This window comes from Denticeps clupeoides, chromosome 17 (assembly GCF_900700375.1).
Source record: "Denticeps clupeoides chromosome 17, fDenClu1.1, whole genome shotgun sequence".
NCBI classification, from domain to species: Eukaryota; Metazoa; Chordata; class Actinopteri; order Clupeiformes; family Denticipitidae; genus Denticeps; species Denticeps clupeoides.
In genome coordinates, this window is record NC_041723.1 from 1,006,036 (window position 1) to 1,023,535 (window position 17,500).

Here is a 17,500-nt window from a genome sequence, read left to right on the forward strand (position 1 = left end):
CCACACTGCTCCCCGGGCGCCTGTCATGGTGCCCACTGATCACTCAGGGTGATGGGTTAAATGTAGAGGACAAATTTCACTGTGTGCACCGTGTGCTGTGCTGCTGTGTATCACAATGACAATCACTTCACTTAACTTTAAATGAATGGTGCACTTCTGGTCCCAGCAGCCATTACTCACACGGTACTCAACGCTGCACTTTCTACTGGGCCTTCAGTTGGTGTATTGGGTGCAATTATTGTAATGGACTTCTTCTTTTTTTATTAATTACATTTATAGACTCCATGATCTTTCAAGATTAGAGACAGTGAGCGACAATGCAGCGTAATCCTTACCGTAAGCCTTTTTTAATTAAACTTTTATTCATTTAACTCCTTCATCCTGCATTCTATTCTGTTCTGATTGGCAATCTAAACGTAAATCCAATGTTCCTCGGTAATAAATAACTATGTGAGCTAACATTTCTGTGCATGGACAGGGATATTTTAGGCCGCAGTGTACACCATATCACGGTTTAATTCAGTGCAAGTGGGCTGTTAAACTCAAGCAGTCCAGTGAAATATTTTTACTGATATTGATCAAGTCAAAGTCCACTTTACAGTCATCTCACGATATACAAGTACACAGAGAGACTCACAGCGTGCAAAAAGACAACACAAAAACACCAACCTGGAACCAGCAGTTCCACTATGTCGTGTCCTTGGTGCCTAGATGTGTTCTTCTAGGGGTCAGAGGTTATGAAGTGAAACTAAAATGTTCCCTCCGGGTGCCACCAGAGGGGGCTGTGGGTTCGTCTGTCAGTCGCTGGCAGACCCCAGACCCTCAGCACAATGGGGCGGATTGTCCACTCGTACGTCGCGCACACACACACAGTCCGGCGTATTGAGGGGGACTCTGTTCCGTGGCCATATGCTCTCGTTCCTCAGGAATGCCATTATCTGCCGGCCGCTGTTGACCACAGAGCGAGTGAGCGAGGGGCAGAGCGGCGGCCGAGCCGGCCAATCAGGGGCCGGGAGGGAGATTGGGAAGCGGTGAGAGGGAGGGGGTGGAGAGAGGCGAGCGAAGGAGAGAGGCGAGGACGCGGCGAGGAGAGTCGGCCGCGAGGGCGTTCTCGGGACACACCCACCGGCGAGTCGACGGGCGAGGTCAGTGCTGCTTCTCTACTGCGACGTGTGTGTGTGTGTGTGTGTGTGTGTGTGTGTTCACGCCCAGACGCTGCAGGCTCTCGCCGGTTCTCACACACACTCTGCGGTACCGGCACAGACGACTGATCCGGGATCAGGCTGAAGGTGATTTTACGGAGAATAGACACACACACCACTGCTCAACAAAGGGAGGAACAGCACTGGGGCAAGATGCACAACCGCTGTGTGTGTGTGTGTGTGTGTGTGTGTGTGGTTATATTGCTTTGTGTTTATCCGCTGCCTCTTGAATTAAACACACACACACGCTCTGGCAGGTCAGACTTGGTGGGGGGCAGGGGTGTGTGTGGGTGTGTGTGGGTGTTTCACAAAGGCATCAGCAGGGGTCCTGACACTATTAGCAAGCAGATTAAATAGAGATGGAGGAGCAGCGAGAGACCCCCCCCGTGTGGGCTTTACACACACATGCACAGGCCATGTTTGCACTGTGTGGATGTGTGTGTGTGTGTGTGTTTGTGTCGTCCATGCAACTCGTTTTTTTTGTTAATATTTTATTTCTCGAAGCTGAACCGCTCTGCTCTTCAGCACTGCAGCAGCAGTCCTGGTCCATTAAAGATGACCTCACTGCCAGCGATGCAGACTGTGTGTGTGTGTGTCTGGGTGTGTGTGTGTGTGTGTGTGTGAAGGAGAAAGAGAGAGTGTGTTTTAGTGCCGCTCCGTCCATTCTGACACTTTGTCAAACTGAGTGAGAAGTGAAAAGCAGAAGAAGTCTTCTGCAGGAGGAAGAAAGCAGAAGAGTGTGTGTGTGTGTGTGTGTGTGTGTTTAAATTCTGCACGGTGCGTCAGTGAATCTCACACTCCGTCACCAGTGACCTTTTTTACTGGAAGAGGAACCTGGACCGTATGTTACACTCATGTTGATTTGGAAGACGTGAACATTTGTGTGAAGGTGGTTGATCTGATATTTTCGAATGCTTCAACTGAGAATTTCATTTTCAAATATTTTACATCTGTGGTTTCATGCAATCAGATGCACACACACACACACACACACACACACACACACACACACTTGATTACAGGAGAAAAGATCACGTCTGATTGGCTGGGAGCCATTCAAGTTCTCGCCAACTCACTAGATTCACACGCGGCTCATAAAACCCGCGGTGGAAACCGCAGCACCTGCACATGTGCAGCGGCGACTTGAGATCCGCTGATGGTTTTATTTTTTATTTTACAGTCCTGTTGCGGTCACACTAAAAGACAATCAGAAAGCGCTTGGTTCTGCCGGAGAACCCAGAGGAAGGGTCCGTGCCGCTACTGATGGCAAGGTGCTGAGGTCTGAACCTTCGCTGGTATCACGATTCAGTTAAATAACAATCGCAGCAATTTTACTACATTTACTTTACATTTACATTTACAGCATTTACCAGACGCCCTTATCCAGAGCGACTTACAGTCAGTAGTTACAGGGACAGTCCCCCTTGGAGACACTCAGGGTTAAGTGTCTTGCTCAGGGACACAATGGTATTAAGTGGGGTTTGAACCTGGGTCTTCTGGTTCATAGGCGAGTGTGTTAACCACTAGGCTACTTTTAAATTTTACCAAATCCCGACAAATGTTAAATGTTAAAAATGTCGTACCCGGACCGGCGCTGTTCTCAGATCAGGCCGCCACTTTTTACCCCGAAAATCACAGAGCGACGTCATTACAAAACAATCCATGCCCACTCATCCACGTCACCGCCGCAATGCATCGATTTGATGTGTTCCAACACCCCTGCTGGTAAACGGGGGTCCCCTGTCCCGAGCGATGCCCTCGTACGCGTCCGTCGCTGTACGACGAAGGCCGCCGGTTTTAAATTTAAATTGGTCCACCGCCCACATCTCTGAGACCTGGCGTTGTCTCCGCCTTCCCAGCGCGGCCTCCGCCCGCACGTTCACCAACCGGCCGCTAGATTACAGGCGTCCGATGGATGAGACGGGCGGAGTGCCAGTGTTTACCCCGCGTTTACACCGTGATTAACGTGGTCGCTGCCTTTCGAGGTTCCTTCGCGTGTCCGTGAATAACGTTTACACACGTTACAAATATTTTAAATATTAGTTGTTTGATTTTTAAATGGAGGGCGTGGTGGACTTTTTTTTTTTTTTTACAGCATTTACCAGACGTCCTTATTCAGAGCGACTTAGTCAGTAGTTACAGGGACAGTCCCCCCCCTGGAGACACTCAGGGTTAAGTGTCCTGCTCAGGGACACGATGGTAGTAAGTGGGGTTTGAACCTGGGTCTCCTGGTTCGTAGGGGTGGTAGTAACACACTCGCCTATGTCACACGGTGAAACGTGTCCTCTGTATTTAACCGTCACCCTTGGTGAGCAGTGGGCACCATGACGGGCGCCCGGGGAGCAGCGTGTGGGGACGGGACCTTCATGAAGGGGACCTCGGTGGCACCTTTGCACAACTTTGTTGCTCGCATGCAATCACTTCCCGTCCCCGGAGAGATGCGCGGGGCCCGTCGGTGGCCGAGGTGGAAGTGCGTTGAAAACGCTGTTGTGACCTTTTTGCAGCGCGTGGCGCGTCGTGAACTCTGCTGTGGCGGTTTTATGAAGGTTGTGCACCGTTTTATTGCGCCGGCTGTGGGAACCGGTTTTGTGATGAGGGCGGTGCGCGCACAACAAGCACGACACGCACGACAACGAGGTGTGAACCGGCCCCCCTCGGCGGCGCAGTGTGGCGAGTCTCGCTCGAGGAGATGGACGACACTCGGCTCACGGAGAGAAAGGGTCGGCGTTCCTGTTTGGAGAGGAGGATATGCAAGTAAAGCGCGCACACACACACACACACACACACACACACACACTTCATTCTCCTGTACTCAACAACACAAGTAATACTCATATACAAGTAATGCTGCTGTCATTCTATTCTGACACTGAGCTGTTTTGATAATTTGATAATTTTATGAATTGTCGATGAATATCGATTGTGTGTGTGTGTGTGTGTGTGTGTGTGTGTGTGTGTGTTAAGGAGGAATGCTACATTCCTAAGCGCATTTATACAATACAAGGTGTGGTTTTTTTTTTTTTTTTTTTTAGAGGTTTCAGTTCTGAATAACAATCACACAAGTATGTTACCAGTGTGTGTGTGTGTGTGTGTGTGTGTGTGCGCGCGTGCGCACGTGCGTGTGTGTGAAACTGTTGAGTGAATATCAGGAAGCATTTTTTTGTGCTTTGGTTCATGGAGGTTTGATTTCAGTTTAGTCTTGTTGCATAGTTATAAACACACACGTCACACACTTTTAGCAAGGTGTGTGTGTGTATTTCTTTATAGTAATAGTTTACATGTAAATATACACACACACACACACACACACACACACACACACACACTAATCAGTCAATCACAGGAACTGAATGCACCGCGTCCTGCGGGAATACAGAGTGGCAGGGCTGCCATGGCAACGCTTGCCTTGGTAACAATACCTGGGTGACGCCACAGGTCACATGGGTTGTAGGGGTGAAAGGTCAGACATGGCAGCCCCACCTCCCCCTTAGTTCCAGTGTTGAGCCTCTGCCCAGTGTGTGTGTTTCGCCACTGTCCGTGCCATGAAATGTAATTTTAATTAATCCTGCTGTGTAATTCATTAATACATTTACATTTACGGCATTTACCAGACGCCCTTATCCAGAGCGACTTACAATCAGTAGTTACAGGGACCGTCCCCCTGGAGCAACTTAGGGTTAAGTGCCTTGCTCAGGGACACAATGGTAGTAAGTGGGAGTTGAACCCGGGTCTTCTGGTTCATAGGCGAGTGTGTTACCCACTAGGCTACTACCACCCCCATTAATATGTTTGCTGTTTGCTTGAGGCTGGGCGTGTCTGCCATGCATCGTTGTTTCTCGCTCATGACAACACTGCCACTCAACTCACACACTATTATTAACCTGCCTGATTGGACGGTTCAGTTTGGTGACACATAACGTCACCACATTCGCATTCAGCGTGCAATTAATCGCGATTAATCGTCACCGGCATTGACCCCCGACCCCCGGCGTTCCGAACTCCCGAGCGCCCGGAATTTCAAATCCCCGGGACCAGCGACAAGCAAGTAACTGGGCCTGTCTGGGCGGGGAGCGGGCGTCCCACGCCCACCCAACATCTGGGCCGGCCGCTAATCTGGCGCGCTGCCCCGCCCCCTCGGCGAGTGGGGATTACGCCGCGCGAACCTGCGCTCCGTTCTGCTGTGTGTGTGTGTGTGTGTGTGTGTGTGTGTGTGTGTGTGTGTGTGTGTGTCCCAGATGGTGGGTGAAGCCGGGCTTTAATCTCTTAAACTACAAAATACTCACACATAACCTTTTACAAAGAACACACACACTCACACACACACTTATCAGAAAAGGGAAACCAGACGCGTGAAATGACTCGACGGGACTTTCGCTGCATTTCCTATATTTGTGTGTGTGTGTGTGTGTCTCCCGTTTTCCGATGCCCCAGATTCCCGAGCCGTATTCATTAGACCCTGCGCTCCCTGGGGGGGCGGGCGTGGCCGCACTTGTTGACGCGTTGACGCCTGCCGCTGCTAATTTATCGGGGCGGTTTAATGGACGGCGGGTGGTTCAGACGCCTCTTTTCTCTTCCCTCCTGTGTCCTTTAGAACGGGCCGCCGGACAGAGACGCGCCGAGGATGAGGACGCCGGCGTCGGGGTGAAGATCGCGCACAGCGAAGGTGCGTACATCAACCTGCCGTCTCTCCGTCTGCTGGCGGTCCAACGCCGGTTCGCCCTTCCTGCTCGGATTACCGATTATAATGCGGAGGGGTGCGGGTCCCCACATTCGCATTCAGCGTGCAATTAATCGCGATTAATCGTCACCGGCATTGACCCCCGACCCCCGGCGTTCTGAACGCGGGACCTCCTCACCTCTGGACCAGAATCCAAGTCTTTATCTTCCAGACGTTGTTAATCACCGGGAACGGGATTTAGGATACTGACCGGTAATAACACACCAGGTTCGAACCCCGCTTAGTACCATCGTGTCCCAGAGCAGGTGTGTCTCAGGGGGACGTCCCCTGCTGGTGGCAAAAGTCAGATTCCGGTAGATGATCATGTGACTTGGGCTGCTTTTTTGCCCTCGGGGTTGATGTGTTGGAAGTGTTGGGGTTCGAGTGACGTCGACGGGGACGGGGACCAATTGATGTCAACAGGGTGACGTGGCACGTGGAGTTCTTTTAAAATGAAGCCATGTGGCATGTCTGGGTGCCATCGGTATTCTTTCTAAGTGTCTGTGTGGGTTTAGATGTGATGATGTCACATGTTTAGTTCTGGTCATGGCGTCGGGGTCGAAGGTCCGAGAAGTTGTTTGGTCTGAGTGCTCAGAACCAGGCCGAGCTTGTTTATAAGAGTGTAGTAATAGAAACGCGTGTGTGTGTGTGTGTGTATGTGTGTGCGCGCAGGTATCTCCATGTGTCCATCACATGGCGGTGACGCTTGTTTTCGGGGAAAAGCTCCGCCGAGGCGGAATCGTTTCTGCGCTGCTTCACAGATGGACAGACGCGCGCCCAGAAGCTCTTCTGACCCCATAAATTATGGAACCATTTAAAAATTTACTTTAAAGTTTTAGGTGGCGTTCATTCCCAATAAAAATTCCCAATTTAACCGTCACCCCTGGTGAGCAGTGGGCACCATGACGGGCGCCCGGGGACCTCAGTGGCGCCCTTGGCGGCTCGGGACTCGAACCCGCAGCCTTACCCACTGGGTCACCACCACCTCTGTGTGTGTGATTTTTGTTTTTTTATGGCACTTTTACACGTTTTTTTTTTTTGGGGTATTTTATGGACTTCTACACGTCCGTGAAATGATGTGGGCAGCGGTGGTCCTTGCGGACTCGTAACCGGAATGTTGTCGGTTCGAATCCCGAATCGCCATGGCGCCACAGTATAACGCAGGAAAATATGCCTGCGGTATTCACCACCGCCACGCCACATTTTTAGTGTAGAGCTGGTGTCGGCAGTAGAATCACGTCTCCTGTGTGATTTTACTGTATTATGCTGTAAAATAGCGCCGTACAGGCCTGATCAGCGGCGGAGGGGCGGGTCGGACAGGTTCCTCCGTTCCTCCCCCGGCACCCAAATACCTGACAGGTGTGTGTGTGTGTGTGTGTGTGTGTGTTGCTGCGTGTTTTCATCGTTCAGACATACGTCTGTCTGATGATGTAATTTAATACCAGAATGACAAGAAAATGCGGAGTTTTCATATTTTTATACGGAGCTTCAGCTCGCATACACGCACGCACATTCTCAGCAGTGCTGGAACATTCCGCTCATAGCTGCATAACCTTTACAGGTGTGCAATGAGTGTGTCTTCACACACACACACACTGTCTGCACTCCACTGTTTAAAACAGGAATCAAAATAAACGGAAGAGCAGAAAGAATTTACTGTGAACTCAAAATACCCAGACTGGACTAAACAAGGCTGGGAACACTCATACACACACACACACACACACACACACACTCACACACACAGCTCCCTGTGAAACCTCATTAAAGTGAATTCCCAGCAATCCTGTAAAATCACATTCACTTTAATCTCAGAAAACGTGAAGCAGCCAGTCACCCGTCCACAACAATCCCTGATAACAGCTAAAGGACCTGTGTCTGTCTGTGTGTGTGTGTGTGTGTGTGTGTGTGTTTATATAAAATTGTGTGCATGTCACCAGTTTCATTTCATTTCCTCTGTCATTTCATGCTTTTGGTGTAACTGTGTGTGTACATGAGTTAGTTGGATTGGAGGGGCAAACGTGTGAAAGATAAAGGCGTGTGTGTGTGTGTGTGTGTGGTTGTGTGTGTGTGTGCGTGTGAGAAGGGGCGGAGCTGCTGCCAGTGGTCAGGTCTGAGTTCTGTGAGATGAACGTTGGTCTGAAGGAGCCACCGCTGCTCACTCGTTCCTCCACGCTCGTCCGGGACTGTGAGTCTGGATTCGGTTCCTGGTGAGTCCTTCTTCTGATTCGTTTGAATCGTTTGACTGCTGTGCTCAGGAGTTTATGAACAAACTGGTACTGCTGGTATTTACGGATGTTTACTAACTTTCTGTCCCATGGTGTCACCTCAGACTTATGACCTCAGATGTGACTTAAAGAACCGAAGGTGACGTCATTATCCATCCTGTCAGTCAAATGCATTCTTATTAATACTTTTGATTGTTTCACATAAACTAAATTTGTCCTCAGGACCAGTGGCACGTATGTCCTGATAATTGTAGTAGGCGTAATTAGCTGTTTAATAGCACATTAATAAAGTAATTGAGCCAGGCTCCATCATGCAGGAGAAAGGTTCCTCTACTGAAAGCTGAAGAGCCTTCGTGTGCGTCGCGTGCAGACGCAACCTGAAACCAGCGTAGACTTTGCGACGGGGTCCCTCCCTTCGGCGATAACGCTGAACTCTGACCACGCTCGCCCCCCCGAGTTTAACCGCACAGGCGGAAATATACTGGCTGTGAACTACGTACGCGTATCAGCCGTTCTTCGCGCCGGTTTTTGTGCACGTACTCACAAATTATCGGAGCGTATACGGATACGGATGTTGCGAGATCTGCACTCAACAGGCGACCATTCTGAGATACAGGTATCCGTTCATATCTACGCTGACGCAAACATATCAGCACTAACCTTAACGCAACTGTGCGCGGATACGCATCCGTAGGTCATGCCGCGTATTTTTCCCGCTTTAGACTCACCAGCCCGGCATGAATTCAACCAGGTTCTTGTTTTTTTGCGGGTTGAGCTGCCGTCTAAATGGCCGGTCGTAACTGGCACATATTTATTGCCACCGGGACTCAAGAATGCACACACTCAGATGCCCCGCCCAAAACCACTTGAGGACCAAGATGACGCAAGACTGAGCCTTCTACCCTGCAGTTGGGATATCGCCGCATTGCATTCTCATTTCAGTAATATTTCATTAAAAATGCACGCGCATATCACACATTGCGGGTTGATTCTTGACCTTTGACCTTCCATCTCGTGTCGGTCTCATAGCCGGCTAATTTTAAATATGGTTGAAGAGCCCCGTTGCACTCTGGGTACTGGACTCTCTGTTCAGCGCGTAGCCTGGTTTGTTGGTTTTTGCGATCTGGAAGATCTGAAAAATCAGGTTTTCTAGAGTTATCGGATCCAATGGCTTTTAAAATTTCAGTGAAATATCACTGATAATATGTTCTCAAATGATCAGAATATTATGTATGATGAACCAAAAAAAAAATCCAACTTATCTTCATAAGATAAGTTATCTTCAAATACAAGGATCTTCATTTTTTTTAACCTAATTCTCTTTTTTTTGTGTGTGTGTGTTTGTCAAACTGACCATTTTAGTTTCTTAAAATATCAAAATTCATTTAGAAGAAGAATGAGGAGGAGGTGGACCTGCTGGAGAGAAGCACCCAGCCGTGCGCTGATGCCGGCCTTCTAATACCTCCACAGCTCCACCTCTACTCAACTGAGGCCAAGCAGGTCTGAGGGACCTGGCCTGTCCCTGGGCGGGAGACTTCCTTGCCAGGCTTGGCTTCTGGAATGTTCCCTCTCGTGATGTTCTTCAGTCTGAGGTTCCAGGCACTCTGGCTTCTCCAGCCTGGCTGTAATAAGAAGAAAAAGAAGAGGAGGACACTGTTCGTAAAGTGTCTCCCGTCCCAACTCTCCTCAGTCCTGCTCCCTAACTTTAACAGTGACAGTTAATACTGCGGAGAACGTGTGTGTGTGCGTGTGTGTAAAACCTAAATTAGGGGGGACTTTTTAATTTTTTTACATTTTAGAAGATTGAAGACCTATTTAATGAATATACCAGAGTCCACGTGACGAGAGGTGACCTCTTGATCGGTGGTTCCCAGCATTGTATCTACGCTGACGTTACCAAAATGACATTAAAATCCCAATAACAAACCCAACAGGATGGTCCTGTACGTCTAGTTCTGTCGTTTTAGTCGACCCCGCAGACGTGGGCATGGGGTGAGATGGAGCCAGGGAGGGGACCATTAACGGCGAGGACGTGCCAACGGTTCTGGAGAAGTGGGACACGCGAGGCTATATTCAGAATCCTGTGCGCACGGGTGTCATTTGGCTGCGTTAAAACAGCGACGCGGTGGGAAACCCTGTGTGTGTGTGTGTGTGTGTGTGTTGACTTCATGTCATAGTCATTATGAAAGTGCGCGTCTGTGGCGGTTCTGTAGATCTAAATAAGACCCGGCGTGGGAGCGCTCGCTGGTTTATTTTTGGTTCTTCATTTATCTGAGTGCACTGTTTGGATCATGGGAGAGAATTTCTCTCTCTCTCTCTCTCTCTCTCTCCCTGACACACACACACACACACACACACACACTCCTGGTTTTATATTTTGTTGCCTGCAGATGGTCACGTAATATTTCATTTCGGACCGAGAGCCGTGGGGTCATCTTCCGGGGTCGCGGTGGGTTTATTGTCGTGGCCACGCCTACTCCTGTCAGGCCTGCCGTCACGTTGCGGGACAGATCCAGGCGGGGAAACGTGCGACTGTGCGCACGGTGAGAGGAACCAGTCCGGGTTCGGGGTGACTCGAGGTCTCCCGGCCAGCGAGGCTGACCAGCGGCGGTTCGTGTGGAAAAACCGCGTGCGGACGCAGCACCGAGGCTTCGGCCGGTCATGTGACCAGTTGTGAAACGGCGGCTCGGGATTCGAACCGGCGACCTTCCGATTGCGGGTCCGATCCTGTAACCGCCCGGCCAGCGCTATATCAATATCATTCAATATCATTAATATTGAAATTGCGATGTGAACATGCGGCTTCTCTTCTCTCCCAGCGGTCAGCAGCACACGACCGGAGACGAAGGGATTCAATGGAAGAACGTCGGGCCGCCGACCCTCTCTACAACCCAGACCAGACGGTACACACATATACACACATATACACACATTTATACACACACATATACACACATATATACACACATACACATATATACACACACACATACATACACACATATATACACACACACATACACACATATATACACACACATACACATATATACATATACACATACACACACATATACACACATATATACACATACACACATATATACACACACACATACACACATATATACACACACACATACACATATACACACACACATACACACACATATACACACATATATACACATACACCTACACATATATACACACACATACACAACACACACACACACACACATAATACATACACATATATACACACACGCACATTCATACACACATATACACACACGCACATACATACACACACATATATACACACACATACACACATATATACACACACACATACACACATATACACATACACACACATATACACACATATATACACATACACCTACACATATATACACACACATACACAACACACACACACACACATAATACATACACACATATACACACACGCACATACATACACACACATACACATATACACACATATACACACACACGCACGCGCAGACACGCGCACACACAGACACGCACACAGCCAGATTACAAGAAGTCAGTTTGTGTGTCTGCAGGAACTGTAACCATTTTTAATAGGAACTCACAAACTGATGACTGGCTTTGTTTTTGTGCAAAGTTAATATTGCAATACGGCCAGTTTCCTTTAGTCAACATGGCCGAATGACACACGAACACACACTCCATCGTCACATGAGTGTCCTTTTTACACGATCAGTCGTTCTCCACGGATAAGAATGCACACTCATCAGCGTGAAGTTATTAGGTGGGCTACGCCCCCTACTGGCCAGGGCAGAGTGTCTAATAACCCCCCCCCGTACACAAAGCCGGCCACGCCCACTACCAACAACAGCATGCACGTTGTCAGTTTGTTGTAATCTGACGCTGGTGAACTTTGACAGAAACGGGAAAATACTGCGGCACCCCGTCGTGACCAGAAGCCCAGTTTTATTTCGGAATTCCACAAGGACGCAAGACGTGTGATTTTTTTTTTTTTTTTTTTTTTTTTTTTATTTATATTCCATTCCGAAATCTTTCCCTGCACCACAGTGCCTCCGAAGCCACCTCACCTCCAGAGCCCGGTGACAACACTCACGAACCCCCTGGGCAAGACTCCACCCATCAGAAAGAAGATGGAGGAAGGAGAGGGGGGCGGAGGTGGAGCCAGGGCTGTGGGCGGGGCCGGGGAAGGGCCGGGGAAGGGCCGAGTGTTGAACCTGATCAGCCGTTTTGAGGAGAACAGGTAAGGGGTCTTCTTCTTGATGCCGGGGTGGTTGCCCATTAGACATTTTTGGGGAATTTGTTTTGTTTGAACGCTTTTCCGGTAGTTTCGCGTTGGATAAATCGCATGCCGCTTTTTTCCAGCACTTCGAATCTCTAACGGACTGAACAGAAAAAGAGAACTTTGCAAAACTAATAATAATATGAAGAGAATGAATTGTGGTTTTGGGGGTAACCGGTGGTGCCGATTACCCCCAAGACAGAATGTTATTGTTAGTGGCGCTTTATTCGGTCTTTCAGTGTTTTCTGCTGCCGCCACCGCCGGGTTGTTTTCGCCACGGAGGTGCCACATTTGGCATGTAAACGGAATGCAAAGCTGCGTAACGCACAGGCAGATTCACCGTAGTGTCACCTGAGCACACACACACACACACACACACACGGCCACGACCAGACGGACCGCAGACCCTCGGAAGAGTTGAAGTCCCGGCTGGTTGGATGAAGGGGTGCGGTATGGGGAGATGACGCGCCCTTTGACCCCGGCACATAATCCGGGGTCAAAGGGTAAAAATCATGTAGATCTTCACAGGATGCGGCTAAAATGTTTTCAGAATACGAACGTGAGGCGGCGACATTTAGAAACGTACGTGTGTGTGTGTGTGTTTCCTGTTCTGTCATCCTGTTTGGCTGCTGTGTGTGTGTGTGTGTGTGTGTGTGTGTGTGAGTGTGTGAAGGGGCTCTCTGATGGCTGTTAATTTCAGATGTTTCTGTTAATGTTGGAGTTGTGACTTTTAAATATGCATGAGCTAAAAAAAACTTTCTCACACACACACACACACAAATACACACTCATTTTAGAACCCACAGGAAAAAGCTGTCTGATGTACGTACCGAGTGGGTTATAGGCTCGGAAACAGCTGGAGAGCTGGTCTGTGTGTGTGTGTGTGTGATGAGGAGGATTAGGTGTGTTTCAAGCACATACACGCACACACTCACACACACACGCACACACACACACACACACACACACGTGTTGCCCCATGCTGTGGTCAGAACAAGCTGCCCTCTCCTCTCTGGTTGGGTTAAACGTTTTCTTCACCTTCCTTCCTCTCTCTCTCTCTGTACCTCTCGCTCGCTCTCCCTCTCTCTCTCTCTCTGTACCTCTCGCTCGCCCGCTCGTTCTCCGTCTCTCAGTCAGTCGGACGTCAGCAGACTCAGCCCGAACGCGTCGCCACGGAAACAGCTCAGCAGCCCCGCGCACCGGGGGCCGGGGCGAGGAGCGGAGCCCAGAGAGGAGACCCCGGCGCAGGCCACGCCCCTCCGGCCCCTGCCTACACCCCCCAAAGCTGCCGGCGCCGCCAACGGTCTCCCGCCCGGCAAAACGCGGGGACCCATGGTGAACGGGAACGGGGTGCTGGAGACGGACGGGGCGCCGACACACACTCCCGCCCACACACACACCGCGAGGAGACGCGAGGAGAGAGAGGAGCAACATGAGCCGAGGACGAGCAGCATGGAGCACAAGGTGTGTGTGTGTGTGTGTGTGTGAGAGAGAGAGTGTAGTTAATTCTAGTGAAGCTGCTGACATTATTTTACAGGTGTGTGTGTGTGTGTGTGTGTGTGTGTGTGTGTGTGTGTGTGTATGTGTATGTGTGTGCAGACAGACACACACACACACACACACACACACACACCTCAGAAGCGCCGCCGGAGGAAGTCTCTCTCTGCTCTATGTTTAGTCGTGTGTATAAATACTCCTGCGTGGGTTCGCCTGCTGTAACACTTCCACTGGGTCACATCTTCAACATCCACAGATCCCAGCGAGGCACACATACACACACACACACACACACACACACACATACACACACCATGTCCACCTTTGCTGGGGTATAAATGTTGACTCAGTTGAAATCCGATGAGTGTTTCTTCCTCCGTGTGTGTGTGTGTGTGTGTGTGTCGGTGGCTGGACGTTTCACCTCTGATACTCGCTGGTGTTGCCAGATTGGACGTTTTTGGTGTGTGTGTGTGTGTGTGTGTGTGTCAGGCGCCCGGGGAGCAGTGTGTGGGGACAGTGCTTTGCTCAGTGGCACCTCAGTGGCACCTTGGCGGATCAGGATTCAAACCGGCAACCTTCTGATTACGGGGCCCCTTCCTTAACTGCTAGGCCACCACTGCCCCACCGCTAGTCCACCACTGCCCCACCGCTAGTCCACCACTGCCCCACCGCTAGTCCACCACTGCCCCACCTCTAGGCCACCACTGCCCCACCTCTAGGCCACCACTGCCCCACCTCTAGGCCACCACTGCCCCTGCCCTTCACCTCTGATACTCGCTGATGTTGCCAGATTGGACGTTTTTGGTTTGTGTGTGTTGGTGGCTGGACGCTTCACCTCTGATACTCGCTGATGTTGCCAGATTGGACGTTTTTGGTTTGCGTGTGTTGGTGGCTGGACGCTTCACCTCTGATACTCGCTGATGTTGCCAGATTGGACGTTTTTGGTTTGTGTGTGTTGGTGGCTGGACGCTTCACCTCTGATACTCGCTGATGTTGCCAGATTGGACGTTTTTGGTTTGCGTGTGTTGGTGGCTGGACGCTTCACCTCTGATACTCGCTGATGTTGCCAGATTGGACGTTTTTGGTTTGCGTGTGTTGGTGGCTGGACGCTTCACCTCTGATACTCGCTGATGTTGCCAGATTGGACGTTTTTGGTTTGCGTGTGTTGGTGGCTGGACGCTTCACCTCTGATACTCGCTGCTGTTGCTCGACTCAAGGAATCAAAGCTGTGTGTAATTTGTTGTAAGTTGGGCTCAGTGTGTGTGTGTCCAGTTCTCGAGCGTCATTTCCTGACAGGAGCGAGTGATTTAGAGGTGTGAGGGGGTCTGGCGCTGATGGCAGGAAGGGCTCAGGTTAAAATCAGTGCTGAAAGACACACACTTTTCTCCAGCACTTTTTACTACACACACATTCACACAAACCCACCCACACCCATGAGGGACACTTCCTGCTGCTGACCGACAGAGATATAGAATATTGTGTGTGTGTGTGTGTGTGTGTGTGTGTGTGTATCATTGTGCTGAATTCTCATTGGCTTGTTTTTGCAGGAGACCAATGACCAGAAACTCTACAAAATCGCCAGTGAGCTGCTGCAGACGGAGAAGGCGTACGTGGCGCGCCTCAACCTCCTGGACAAGGTGAGAAGATGCAGCACGGCGCCCTCAACGGCTACGCTTCCATCTTACTGACAACACATGCGGACTTACAAAACTGTGTGTGTGTGTGTGTGTGTGTGTGTGTGTGTGTGTGTGTGTGTGTGTGTGTGCAGGTATTCTGCTGTAAGCTGATGGAAGAGGCAAATAAGGGGACGTTCCCATCAGACGTGGTGAAGGGAATCTTCTCCAACATCACCTCCATCCACGCCTTCCACAGTCAGTTCCTCCTTCCGGACCTGGAGAAACGCATGGGCGAATGGTGAGACACACACACACCTACACACACAAACACACAACTCTACTGTTCACGCACAACTCTAGTATTGTGAACGAGGGCTCCGCTGCCACCAGGGACTCGGCGCAGAGGATCGGCGACATCCTGCAGAAGCTCACGCCCTTCCTGAAGATGTACGCCGAGTACGTGAAGAACTTTGACCACGCCATGGAGCTGCTGAAGCACTGGAGCGACCGCTCGCCGCCATTCAAGGCCATAATCCTCGACATTCAGGTGTGTTCCTGTGTGTGTGTGTGTGTGTGTGTGTGTGTTGCACCAACTTCCTCCGCACGGCCGGCAGGGTGAGGGAAGCAGAAGTGAATCACGTCAGGGAGCCACATGGTTCTGCTAAAGCAGCGGCAGAAACGACCTGGAACCACCTGAAACCCCGGCGGCGGCCGGGCGGGTGGGGAAGCGGACCCGTAACCAGAAACACCTTCACGCTTTCACTTCACTTCAGGTAGAGACGGTCTGAGCTGCCTCGTACCTGACCTCGCCGCTTCAGACAAGGGAAACCGCCATGAGCGCCTGAAGTTCCTGCCTAAAAGAGCGTGTGTGTCTGTGTGTGTGTGTGTCTGTGTGTGTGTGTACGCAGAGCCAGGAGGCGTGTGGGAGTCTCACGCTGCAGCACCACATGTTGGAACCGGTGCAGAGGGTTCCGCGCTATGAGATGCTGCTGAAGGACTACCTGAAGAAGCTACCAGAGGACCACGCCGACCGGCCTGATGCTCAGAGTGAGAGCGGAGCGCTCACACACACACACACACACACACACACACACACACACACACACAACTTAACACACCGGGCACAGAGAACACAGAGCTTCTATCAATAATAATGAACAAACGCCTCAGTATGTAGATGTCTGCAAAGAGTTTGTCAGAATTCAAGGCCATTTTGGGGCAGTGGTGGCCTAACCAGAAGGTGCCACCAAGGTCACCTTGATGAAGGTCCCGTCCCCACACTCTGCTCCTCGGGCGCCTGTCATGGTGCCCACTGCTCACCAAGGGTGATGGTTAAACACAGAGGACACGTTTCACCGTGTTGCTGTGTGTGTCACAAGTGACAAATTGGGTGGTAGTAGCCTAGTGGGTAACACACCCATCCATGAACCACTTCCTACCATCGTGTCCCTGAGCAGGACACTGTGAGTGTCTCCAGGGGGGGCTGTCCCTGTAACTACTGGACGTCTGGTAAATGCGGTAAATGTTGTAAAATATCACTTTTACTTTGACTCTGAATGAATTGCAGTTGCGGAGGTTTCGTTTAAACAATGACCTCAGACGTGCACTAGTAAATATAATGTGCTGATCAATAATTGATCCGTCATAATGAACAATCTCATTTTATCCAGGTTACAGGAGTTAAAAAAAAAAAATTATTTGATCTAACATTTGTTTAAACCATTTTTTTGGCACCAGCTGCTTCGGTCATTAGTTGTTTTTTTTGTTTCTTTTTTGAATAACTACATTTATTTATAGAAAGAGCTGATCGAGAGCTTTTATGTCCTCGATATAACCTTGCAAATGCATGCACGCCCACGTACACCCCATGAAGCGCTGAATGAGCATCGAATGCGGCCGCGCCGCGCAGCGTAACGGCATCT

At 50.1% G+C, this 17,500-nt stretch overlaps 1 protein-coding gene and 1 pseudogene across 6 annotated transcripts in view; both read left to right on the plus strand.

The window, feature by feature from the left end:
* LOC114767177 (telomere repeats-binding bouquet formation protein 1-like) overlaps positions 1-1,035 on the plus strand; it is a 10,432-nt pseudogene extending 9,397 nt beyond the window's left edge.
* The window catches only part of LOC114766593 (FYVE, RhoGEF and PH domain-containing protein 4-like), a 21,498-nt gene continuing 5,006 nt past the window's right edge, over positions 1,009-17,500 (plus strand). Inside the window, exons 1-9 of one of the 6 annotated variants that reach the window (XM_028957549.1) lie at positions 1,009-1,145; positions 5,794-5,865; positions 10,967-11,050; positions 12,234-12,426; positions 13,599-13,929; positions 15,510-15,599; positions 15,731-15,876; positions 15,969-16,125; positions 16,487-16,625. In XM_028957549.1, coding sequence (XP_028813382.1) covers positions 12,317-12,426; positions 13,599-13,929; positions 15,510-15,599; positions 15,731-15,876; positions 15,969-16,125; positions 16,487-16,625 — 973 coding nt within the window. In that variant the 5' untranslated portion in view covers positions 1,009-1,145; positions 5,794-5,865; positions 10,967-11,050; positions 12,234-12,316. Of the gene's footprint in view, positions 1,146-1,228; positions 1,290-3,936; positions 3,957-5,470; positions 5,866-8,005; positions 8,130-10,966; positions 11,051-12,233; positions 12,427-13,598; positions 13,930-15,509; positions 15,600-15,730; positions 15,877-15,968; positions 16,126-16,486; positions 16,626-17,500 lie in introns of those variants that run through there. The other 5 variants (XM_028957550.1, XM_028957552.1, XM_028957551.1 and 2 more) reach the window with 5 other exon arrangements.